At 38.3% G+C, this 12,532-nt stretch overlaps 1 protein-coding gene and 1 pseudogene across 1 annotated transcript; both read left to right on the top strand.

The window, feature by feature from the left end:
* Positions 1–2,000: 2,000 nt before the first annotated feature.
* On the top strand, positions 2,001–2,890 carry LOC103328577 (uncharacterized; annotated as a pseudogene).
* Positions 2,891–4,674: 1,784 nt separating this feature from the next.
* On the top strand, positions 4,675–10,029 carry LOC103328587 (Rho GTPase activating protein with PAK-box/P21-Rho-binding domain-containing protein). Its single transcript, XM_008230990.3, has 5 exons — positions 4,675–5,439; positions 6,056–6,176; positions 6,415–6,534; positions 8,544–8,774; positions 9,231–10,029. The coding sequence occupies exons 1-5, from the start codon at positions 5,006–5,008 to the stop codon at positions 9,765–9,767; spliced, it is 1,443 nt and encodes a 480-aa protein (XP_008229212.2). The 5' UTR covers positions 4,675–5,005; the 3' UTR covers positions 9,768–10,029.
* The last annotated feature ends 2,503 nt before the right edge of the window (positions 10,030–12,532 follow it).

The following is a 12,532-nucleotide window of genomic DNA, read 5'->3' as shown; positions in this document are numbered from 1 at the left end:
CCATTGAAAAAATTTCTAGTTTCTCACTTGCCAACCACCACCCACATTTAGCAAACAAATCTCTCTCTTTCCCCACCCCGCCACATCTCATACCCATTGTTCCCCCATCCAGATGTTTTCAAGAAAGGCATATCTCATATTCCTTATTCAAGATCTACGATGTGCACCTTGTCTTTTCTCTCGAAGGCCTCCTAGATCGCCTAATTGGCGGTGAAATGGGAGAATTTAATGATGTTGTTGAAGACTTGGACGGCCCAATGGTGTGGCCCAATAAGGTAGAAGGACAAAATTGACCCCAATATTTGGTAATCTCTCTTGGACATTACGTCTTTCAGTTAACTCTGAAAAATGATTAGGGGTGTACAAAATTCAATCCAATTCAAACTAATCCAAATTCAATTGATTTCGATGATTTGGCGAATTTGCTTATGAGAATCCAATTTAATCCAATCTAGTTAGTTTTATGCTTATTTTGCTCTTATAGGTTTTACTTGAAAATATTATGAATATTTTGAATCATTTAATATAGCTATGTTTAATATATTATATAATCAAAATAATTTTCTCTAGTATTTCATTTATATTTTACATTTACGTCTATTAAAATGCTTAATATTTCATTATTGTTTTTTTTTTTCTCATTATCAAAACCGTGATCATCCAATTCAATCCAATATCAATTGAATTGGATTTAAACTTCTAATATAATTGGATTGAATTGAAAAAATCAAAATTCAATCTATATTGGATCGGATGCGCCCAATCGTGGTGGGAATTTCTCTCTCTAAACAGAATATATTTTTTTCTCCCAACCCTAGCCCCTTTCTTCAGCCGAAGAGGAGTGGTCATGACCCTCCTCCCTCTCTCCCCACTTCCCTCCCCATAGCCCCTCTCTCTTCTCTTTTTTGTTCTCTCCCTCCATCTTTTTCTGGTTTTTTTCTTTTATTTCCTCCTCTTCCTCTCTCTTTCTTTTCTTGGTTGCTCCTTCGTCCCCTTTCTTCTGCCTTTTCATTCATCTTCCACCTCTTGAAGAGCTGCTCTGTTTTTACAGAGCAATTTTGTTTTCTTGATTTTTTCCTTTTCTTTCTGTTTTCTTTCTCTCATTCTGCTACCTCCCATTCTCCCCTGTCTTGGTCTTTTGGTGGAGCTAGTCTTCTTTCGGTTTGAGCCTGTTTGGCTGTGTTTGTGGCTCTCTTTGAGAGTTGGGTGATTCTCCCTCTGTGGTGTCCGCTTATGCTTTATACTCTGTGCTGAGATTAAATGTCTCATGCCAATTTTGTGTCCTTCGTTCTCCACCAAACAACCCCTTCAACCAGATTTATTTCTTCCTCAACTTCTCATCCTTTTTTTTGCCTTATCCTCTTTCTAGATCTAGAATCTCCTTTGGGATACAACAACCATATCTATAAGCGCTTTGTCGCTCATTTCTCAGATTGTATTTAGAGCTTTTGCTACGGTTCTTGCTTTGATGCTTGCACTAATACTCTCCACTCTCTTGGTGTTAGTCTTTTGGTATATACCTTGGTGTTGTGATTGGTTGTTTTGTCTCAGGTGCAATGGAAGATTTAGGTATGATGGAGAAGGTGACTTTTGGAGGAAGGTTCGAGAGCTGATGTGTTTCTGATTTTTGGGGAATATATGTTTTTGGTGGAAGATCCATGGGTCTCTATGTGCAGCAATGCTGACCTATGTGGTGGTGGTGTATCCTCTCATTTGTGGCCATTGTGGTTCGGTCTTTGTACCTTTTGTGGAAAACGGTGACTTTGTATTGTATTTTGGTTGATTTTGTGATGGGGAAGACTATTATACTAGACTGTACTGGTTTTAGTTTAATCTTCTCTGTTTGTGGCCTTTCATTCCTTTAACGAGCTTTTTGGCCTTTGTATTCTCTGTTTGTTTTCTCTCTATTTATAGATTTTGAATGAACATGATTGATTCCGACAAAAAAAGAAGAAAAAAGATTGCATGCAAATTAACTAAATTGTATTTGTTTAAAATGGAGGTGCGCCCCTAGAAATGACTACCACATGGAAATTAAAGATAAAAAATCTAACATAAGTTAGAATCTGGACTTATTACTGCTACACGTCATCTTCTATCGCCACCTGTTCACTTTATGTTGCTGCTCTTCCAAAGCTGAACTCCAAAACGACATTAAGCCACACACTCAACTCAAATCCTCAGATCTTAAATTCAACTCCGCCGCCCCATTTTCTCAGAAAATTCGTCCAAACACCATGGCCATGGGCATAAAGCTCGACTGGAGCTGGAGCTCAGCTCTGATCGGCGCGGCGTCGGCTTTAGCAACAACGGCTCTAATCTCCTCCAAGCCCAAGGACCCAACCTTCGACGTCGTCTCAATCAAGCTCACCTCCTTCAAGCTCAACTTCCCGCTTCTCGACGCCGAGCTCATCCTCACCGTCCAAGTCACCAACCCCAACGTGGTGCCCATCCAGTATTCCTCCACCACCATGTCCATCTTCTACAAGGGCGCACTTCTCGGCTCGGCAGATGTCGAAGCCGGATCCCAGCCGGCCAAGTCCACCCAGCTGCTTCAGCTCCCGGCTCGGCTGGACGGGCTCCAGCTGGCCCACCACGCCGCTAGCTTTATCGCGGACGCGGCGAGGCGCGAGATGGTGCTCGACGCTGCCGGTGGATATCGCCGGTACCGCCAGGGTTTTGTGGTGGGATCATAAGTTTAAGGTCCACGTGGACAGTCACATCACCGTCGATCCAATTTTCCTAGATGTCATTGATCAGGAAAATAAGTCCAAGATGGACATTTCCCTTACTGGAGTTTAGAAGTTTTATTTTTATTTGTATGGTTTCATGCGAAGCTTAAATTGTTAAGTAAATTTTAATATTAATCTGAACATTTTCAATTTGGCTACGTCAAAAGCACGAAAGAGAAAGTACGACTGCTTACACCTGATTTTTTTCCCCTTCTGGCCCCACAAAGGACAATGACGTGGCTAAAGGTTCATTGAACCAAACTTTGGGCCTAGATACGAAAGTATCCAAGCCCAAAGCTAAAAACCGGGAGTTCAGACCTAGCAAGCCCATGAGCGTGGAACAACGGGATTGGTCGTTTGGCGTTGAAAATATAAGTTTTGTTTCATTACAGCTGAGTTTTTAGTGGTCAACGATACTGGGGTGGGACCTACGGATCCAAAAGATAAGAGAAGGGCTGGTCCAGAATACCTATACAAAGAATAATCTTGTCCGTTAAGTGAGTATAATAATCATTTTTCACTCAGACGTCACACGAAAGGAAAGAAGCACGCCAAAGCATGCTGGTCAATGGTGACACATGTAATTCTTCAATTAAACAGCCCCAAGTATAACTTGAATAATTATCTTACCTATATTTAGATCATCGGCCTGACATTATATTAATATTTTTTTATAATTGTTTTTTGAGAGAACCTCGACAGTACAAGGAAATTTTTATTGATCATCAAAATGAACTCAAGGGACTTAATGTCTTAACCTTATTACAAGCATCAAAGACTAGACAATCTTTAATAATATATGGTGATTCTTCAAACAAATCTATTCTAGAATCACAAAACAGTGTGTCTCTTGTTGGCTTTATGCCTAAAAAACACAAAACAACCCATTATGGTTTGTAACTTGAGTAAAAGGAGGAAGAAGTCTAAGTTGGAATCTATTTCAACATTGTGGAAGAAAAATACTACGAAACTATAATTAGGAAATTAATAATAACATTTCATTATCAATAAGGCTATTTTTACCTCATTTTATACTACAAGTCCATGCCACTTTATATGCAATTGAAGTGACTATCATTATTGTTTAATTGAATTATTTCATTTCATCATCATTTCAGTTTTATTAGGCAAGTTATGCTTTTCTCTTTAAACTCATCTTGGCAGTAGCCATAGTTTTTGACATAGTTTCTAAAAATATATCAAGAAAACCTTTTCTTCATACAATGTATTACGCAGTACCATTATTTTGTTGTTGATTTGAATGAAGTAATGGAAATGGACGAGTCAAATGGCATAGATTGTATGCTCCATTGCGGATTATAATAATGCGAATTCAATACGGATTTCTAACATACATGAGAAGATATATATATATATATATATATATATTCTTGGTCATTCGTTATGACTAATATATACTAACATACATAAGAAGATGTCAAACTTCTTAAACCACCCCCGTTGACTAATCTTCTGTAAATTTGGCGGATGACCCATGGTGATGGTAGAGGTAGAGACAAAAATTTAGTGAGGTTTGGTGTTCAACTTATCAAACCAGAAGAAAGAGACTGGACCATGTGAGAATTTGAAGAGCCAAAATTTGCTACCTTGAAATATCTCACTCCAACGTACTCACTAATAACTAGTTTAGTTTATTCATTTAATTTCTTTTATTGTTATTTTATCTACAAAACTTCTTATCAACACGTCCACGTCACCTCTCAAGGAGGGATTACTTAAGCCGTCCATCTCAAAACCCAAATACCTGCAGCCGGCCAATCCCACTACACCACTAGATAGAAGCAAAAAGGTGTGGTGAGAGTTAATTAAAACCTACCTGTAGAAATTAATACTCTAAAGTTAAATTAATTACATTAATTAATGCTCGGCCCAACCGTATTTATTTGTCTTCGCACCGAAATACAACTCTCTTCCTCTCTCTGTCTCTGTCTCTGTTGCTTCCTTTTCTTGTTCAACGCCACCCAAACCAGTCACAAAAAACCCAAATAAAAAAAAGGACATATTTATTTCAGTTAATGATTCTCACGTCCCACATTGCTCATTGCTCAAAGACCCTTTCTTCCCTTCCAATCCAAACTCTCTCTCTCTCTCTCTCTCTCTCTTTCTCTGTGTAAAAGCTTCAACAACACCAAAGGCTTTTTCTAGCATTTGTTTTTGATTTTCTTCTTTTCTTAAAGCAAAGAAGTAATCTTGAAAACGCTTTCTTTGCTTTTTTTAATCAATCAAGAAAAAGGTTGCTTTCATAGCCAGCCATGACTGAGGTCCTCCATTCCCCTTCCCATTTCTGCTCTTCCCCAAGAGCCGGCTCCTCTTCTTCTTCTTCTCCTCCTCCTCCTTCTTCTAATTCTTCTTCTGTTTCGTTATCGTGCGCACCCCCATCTTCTTTATCCTACGAGCCCCACCCTAGCGAAGAAGAAGATTGCGAGTCTGCGGTGACTGACTGTGAGGTGAAGGACCGTGACAAGCGGAGAAGGGAACAGCTTTCTCTCTTGGCATTGCTTGTAACCTTTTTCAGGAAATCTTTGATTCCTTGCAAGAGTGATAGGATGGAGCTTTGTGCTATGGAGATCGGCTGGCCAACCAATGTGCGCCACGTGGCGCATGTCACCTTTGATAGGTTCAATGGGTTCTTGGGTTTGCCTGTGGAGTTTGAACCTGAAGTCCCCAGGAGGGCTCCTAGTGCAAGGTAACTTTTTTTTTTGGGTCGGGGTGAATGTTCCGCTGTGATTTCGTGTGAAATGTGAACGTGGGTTTTGTATTGTTATGTTATGTTTGGTGTTTATTGGGTTTACCCAATTTATGTAATTGAAAAAGTTTTCGTTTTGATTGATGGGTTTTGGTTGCATTGAGTTGTGGAATTGCTGTGAATTTTCTGTCTACAATAACTGGTGTAATTATTTTCCCTGAATAGGTTTTTGCAATGCATTTCTTGAGTTCAATTAGTGCATGTGTTTCTGCGATTCAATATTTATGGTTGTGAGGTTACAGATGATTTCAAGTTTTTTTTCTGTCCTGATATATGTTCTATAAACTTCCTTGGTTTGGCCTATCAGTTTATGAGCCACGTCTTTGACAATTGCAAATTTCATCACATTCCTCATCATCACAGATGAATGAAATTAATTTGCACTTTTACAAACTTGTTTACAACATTAGATCAGATCCACTATTTGTTCCTCAAAAACTCAAAGCCTGGTAGTTTTTGTGATAACAGTTTTTGTTTCGTGGCAAAAAAAAATTTCGTGTGTCATTTAATTGCTATAATTTCTGCCTCTCTTGATTTTGATTTTTTTAATATGTAGTACAACAGTTTTTGGAGTATCCACGGAGTCCATGCAGTTGTCATACGACTCTAGAGGGAATAGTGTGCCAACAATTCTCTTGCTTATGCAAGGACGGTTATATGCTGAAGGAGGCCTTCAGGTATACTGCATTTCCCTTCTCTCTGTGCATTTTATGTTCACGTCATGAATACTGATTTCCAATGCTGACATAAATTATGGTACACATTCCTAATAGTTAAGAATTAACTTAAGTCTGTAATTCTGATTCATTGTATTGTCTGTGTGATATGGGGTGGTTCTGCTTCCACATTTTTGGTTATAAAGCTGTTGACTTATTGTCCCTGACATTTTCTCAAATTGTAAAACTATAAATGTAGGCAGAAGGGATTTTCAGAATTAATGCAGAAAATAGTCAAGAGGAGCATGTAAGGGACCAATTAAATAGGGGAGATGTACCAGAAGGCATCGATATACACTGTTTGGCAGGTTTGATCAAGGTAGGTCATTATAATTTATGATTGATACTTTTTGTCTTGACCTATATTTGGCATATGCTTGTCCACATGAAATATGTGAAGGTAACCTAATTTGAGTGATGAATGATGATAGTGATACAGGGGACTCTGCCTCTCTACTTCCTCACAAGTTTCTTGCTTGACTTGATTGTCGGAGGTTGTTGGCTGACACCATACTGCCCCCTTCTCTGATTTTACTTTTCCCTTGATTTCATGGCCTGTTTGTTTTATATTTTTTTTTTCCCGATATAATTTCATGGCATGCTGAAGGCACAAGTGTTGCATGAAAAGCATAAGACATTTCATCTGATTTTTGGCATCAACATCTATAAGGGTAAATGTGCACCCATTGGTTTGTGTCAGTGATCATTTTGAAATTTGCATATTTGACATTGCTTTGAATTTAGTTTCCAAAGTAATGGCCTGGTGATGATGGCCCTGAGAATGATTGTTAACTATTTTCAGACTTTTATCCTTGTTCACGAGGGAGTTAATTATGGGATTTCATTTAATGGGATTTTCAGACTGGCTCTATAAATTCCAAGTCAGGGACTTTGTGTGAGATTGTGCCAAGGAGAAGGTAAAGAGGAGGATTTGGTGAAGTCAGAATTAGGTTCATGACCTAGGAAAGGAAGAGAATTCTGTGTGTGCCGTGCAGCAAATCTGACTAAGAGGAATGTGACTTTGTTAGGGAAGTGATTGTGGATCTTTCCTTAGGAGAGAAATCCGTTTGGCATACTGTCATTTCAAAGTAGTATGGTCCTGGCACTAACAGGTGAGATTCCAATAAGGTGTTGAGAATCTCTTGTAGGAGTCCTTAGAGAAACATTTCACAGGGAATTGATTTGTTTTCTGAAATCCTTTGTCTCGTTGTGGAGAATAAATGGGCTGGGGAATTTCCTTTGTATTTCTGTATTCATTGTTTCTGTGCCTCAATTGACTGTTTTCTGCTCTCAATGTGTCAGTTGCTATCTAAGAAGAAAAAACCACATAGGCTCATGCCAAAATAACATAATGAACTCAACTATGGCATGACACAAGCACAAATGTGCCACAATCGAGGATGGAACAACACGGGGTACAAGTGAGCATGATCTTTCTTTTATTGAGGCACCCTTGGGCCTCCTTTGTTGTGCTTGTATCAACTCCAGGTGTAGTTGATGAATTGTCACCATCCTTTGTACCTTTTCATCAACAAAAAATGGGAGTGCTTGAAAATGTTCTTGAAGTTTAGATAGTTGCAGTATCACATGTCCATTGTAACTCGCAAGAGTCAAGTTCTTGTAGTAGGAGTCCAGGGAAGAATGGTGAAGATCCTACAAAGAATTATTACTACAGACTTCTATCCTATTTAGGGGTTTGATTACAGAGTAAATTAAGGATTTTATCAGTGATTTAATTTTTTAGGAATTTTGATGAAGGAATTTGATTTTGACGGGGGTTCTAAGATCAGCCTTATAAATAGGTTATGATTCAACTTGAATTACAGGATAATGAAATCATATTGGCTGGCTCCCTCTTGTTCGTCTCTTCCTTTCTTCTGTTTTCCTCATCTTTATGCTCTCTTTATCTTCTCTCCCACTTCCCTTTCTACTAAGGTCCAGAGTTTTGTTTGCAAATCCAAAACTTGTTAGATTTGCAAATACTCTTTTCCTTTCATTTGCACATACATTTTTTAATCATTACATTTCATCATGTCATTTATTTTACAAGTCAAACTTTGTTATTCAGTAACCTTTTCTCATGGTGCACATATCTGAGGATTTTCTTGTGAAGCCTATTCTGGATATTGGTGAAAATGCTAGGACTTATGGGTTTCCTTGACTTGAATGTTCATCTTTATTCCTTTTCTTGTGGTTGTGAGTCTCATGTGTATGCATCCATGATCCATGTGACTGCCCATTAGAATAGAATGCTTTCTTGTTGTTTACCTCATCTTGCATCATCTTGATTCTTGATACATTCACCTGATGTGTAATTTGGTTATTTAGGCTTGGTTTAGGGAACTCCCAGCTGGGGTTCTGGATTCTCTATCCCCTGAGCAGGTAATGCGATGTCAGACAGAAGAGGACTGTTCGCAGCTTGTGAGGCTTCTACCTCCCACCGAAGTTTCCCTACTGGATTGGGCCATCAACCTTATGGCTGATGTTGTCCAACAGGAACATCTGAACAAGATGAATGCACGCAACATAGCCATGGTTTTTGCACCAAACATGACGCAGGTTTGTTTTCATAGTTTTTCTGTTCTTGCTTTTTTCTCCTTTCCCCTGAAGAGTGCATCTTCCATACCAATATCAGTGGCAAGCATAGTTACTATTTCTTCTGAAAGATCACATGTTAATTTTCTGATAACCCAATCGCTGATTTGAATACATGCTTTCACTGCATGTATGACTGTTTTCTTTTTGTTTCTTTAGTTTGGTGTATATATAGCTTCTTAATTTCCAGTGAAGGTTTCATTTTCCTTTTGTTCAAGGGTTGAAGCTGCATGTCATATGCTGTATACTAAATTTTGTACCATATTACATACAAAGGGATACAGGCTACAGCATCAGTGGGGCACCTCCCACCCCCTCTGGTTTGGGAACCTTGAAGTTTCCAACCATAGAAAAATCATTAAATGATTTCTGACTATGTTTGCTATCATTGCCATATTTTGACTCTTTTTTTGGGTTCAGATGGCAGATCCTTTGACTGCATTGATGTACGCAGTCCAAGTGATGAACTTCCTCAAAACGCTTATTTTGAAGACACTGCGAGAAAGGAAGGATGCTGTGGTAGAGCCTCCTGTGTGCTATGAAGAACCTTCTGATGAGCATGGACACCAGAGCCCTTCACAGTCCTGCGGGGAAGATACTGGCAAAGATAATGAAGAGAAAGAGCAATCGTTGATTACTGGAGAACCTATACTGGGAAGTTCTTCTAACTCTAACCATGTCAATAACCTAACCAATAGAGAGGCTAGCAGTTCGATAAGCTTGGTTGATGGCGATGATACTGCTGCACAAGTTGACAGCATAACAGCGGAAATTCAAGGCGAATCTGCAAAGAACAAACCTGGTGAATCGAGTATCTCAAATTTCAAAATGGGGCCTAAAAGCACAAGTGATCACCAGCCTGTGGTATGGGGAACAGGGCCTGTTGAGAAGAATAGGGGTATCAGCAATCTGAGTTGCATAGATTCAAGGATGGAGCGGATTGAAGCCTGGCGGTGAAGAAAGCTAAAGCTCTATCCAGTTTGATCTGTAACTGAATCTATGGCATTGTGTGAATATAAGTTTGATTGATTTGCAAGATTGTGGGAAGAGTTTGTGAATTGTTGATGTATGTTTTCTGTCTGGCTGTGTGGTCTGCTTAACCTATTCTTATTTCATGGATGACACTCTGATAGTATCTATCACTAACACTATTATTGGAGTTCCATTGTGTTTCTGATGTATGCATGAATAAACCATCATTTTACTTTTGTTGGTGTGACTTGTGGATCCGCAATCACTTTCCTTACACGCCAAGATTTCCTATATTCAATGTAATTGATTTACTTTAATTCCTCATTTCAAAAACTATGTCAGAAGATAACAGGGCTAACGTCAGAGTTATGATAGCATAAGTTGTCCGTGCACTTGTGGACGATTGTGGGCCATTAATGTATTGTAGGACTCGTTAACATTACCCATCATTCATTCACAATCGATGAAAAACAAATGTTATTTAATTTGATTTGTCTGGAATGTGTAAATGAGAAGGGGGGACCAGAAATGTATATAGCCAGTGAACAATACACATCACGTGGAAAGAAAATCATACCAGGACGACATAAAATCTACCCCATTATGGAACTCTCGAGAACACTAGTTGCTACATTGTTTAGAAGTATAGTCTACATCAAATAAACCTCAACGGCTTGGAGATGGTTGTCTATACTTACATGAGCCATCACTATTGAGTGACGGGAGCCAAACATTGTCATAAAAAAGTAGTGGCTACCAAAAGGAACCATTGACATATGCCTCATCTCCATGCCCTTGAAAATCACCAGCTCTTGGCTGTGGCTCATCCAGCTAGCTAAACCGTCTTGATCGAAGGCTGGCCATGACATCTAAAATCTTTTATAATCGCGACAGGTGAACTGGTTCTTACCGTTTGGATTGGGTTAAAAACAGTTTAAGTTGTAGTAAAGTTCAATCTAATTAGAGTGGCTTGTTGATCTTTTTTGTTGGCGAGTCTTTATTTAGTTAGGATTTTGATTACTTACCCATTTAGGGCTCGTTTGGGAATGATTCTGGATAGACAAATTCACTTCTGGAGAGAGACACCTCCCACATGCTTCTCCATATAATCCTTTTAGGTTATTTTTGTGAGAAACACCTCTCATGTGATTCTCACATCCATAGAAGTGATTTTATGTAGAATCACATGGGAGGGGAGCGAAAAAGATCTGTTTCTCTTTTCCATGAAGATATTGCCTATTTCTTGACTCCGACAACCTCTTCTCTTCAAGGGGAGAGGGGGAGTGAAGAAGTTGTGTCTGTGTGAATTAGGTAAAGTAGATATGGAGGAATTCTCTTTCACTTTGGCTGTGTTGTCGTTGCTGTTGTCGTGGTCGCTGCTGTTGGCCTTTGACATTGACCTTGCCTTTACTTGCTTTGCTTTCCGTTGCTGTGGTCATCGCCATTGCTGTTGCTGTGTCCTTTGCCTTTTGTTTGTCTTTATTTGTCTTGTCTTTTGTCTTACCTTGCCTTTCTTTGCCTTACTTTGCATTGCCTTTCTTTACCATGCCACCGCTTCTTTGCACCGCGACAACCCAACATGATGGTATTCACTTACTCTCTATGTTTTTCAATCCCTTATTTTATATCTTTGCACTTCATCCTATCTGCACATGGCTCCTTTAGAACTTCTCTATCCTTACTTTGAACAAAAGGTAATTAGAGTGAGTTTAGGATTTAGAATGGCGTAATATACATTATTGACTTATTCTTTAATAACTTAAGTTTTTAGGCTAGTGTTGTCTAACAGTTACATCTAAATCTACGAATTAGAGGTAACATGTTGTGGCAATTTAGATTTTTCGTCTTCGAGAAAAAATATAGAGATGACATGTTGTGGTATAGATTTTTCTTCAAAGATTCGTTACAAATCCACATGATATTCACTCCTAAGAACATGGGCAGCAGCTTAGGACAGGGAGACGTGGCAACAACTAAGAACCTTTCAATCTCATCCACGTCTCTCACATCAATACCCTTATCATTTATGCGGAAATTTCTTATGTCTCATATATGAAATTACGACATTCGTATGTGAACAAATATAATTTAAGACAAATTCTGCTGATTTGATGTATGACGCATACAATTTAAAGTGTAGATTCATCTGGTTGATTTAACATATAGTTCATAATCAACGAGTGCTATTCTAGTGAAAAAGAACTATGATTTGCAAATCAGTGGTCTCAAGTTCAAAGCTTCATGACACCTTGATAATGTGTATGTGTGAAACCCCCTTACTCGCCTATAATCAAAGTTCATAATAGAAATGTGAGTTCATATTTGAAATCCATCCTTTTTAAATTTGAAAGGATTTCAGTGCAACTTGTTTAATTAAACTTTAAAAATATTAAGCTTTTATGTGAACAAAATCTACATGTGATGATACTATTAAAAAAAAAAGGGGTGGACTTTAAATACTAAATTTTTTTATTTTCAATTTCATTTCAATTTTTATATCTAATGCAATCATTTAAAATGAGTAATCCCTTTCCCTATTCATCCATGATATATATAGAACTTTCATTGGGATATCCCTCAAATAACTTATTTGAGAGACACTCTTGTAGGGCCTACTCCGCATTATATTTCAAATCCAAACTGTCTATTTTGTAGATACTCATTCAAAGATTATCTCTACAAAAAATCACTTGAATCCAATATCATTTGACCACTCAATTAAGTTATTTAAATTTTAGTACTTTTTTGAA

The sequence above is a fragment of the Prunus mume genome, linkage group LG1, assembly GCF_029339155.1.
Source record: "Prunus mume cultivar Tortuosa linkage group LG1, ASM2933915v1, whole genome shotgun sequence".
Taxonomy (NCBI): Eukaryota; Viridiplantae; Streptophyta; class Magnoliopsida; order Rosales; family Rosaceae; genus Prunus; species Prunus mume.
The sequence above is the reverse complement of the archived record's forward strand: the minus strand, read 5'-3'. Positions and strand labels throughout refer to the sequence as shown.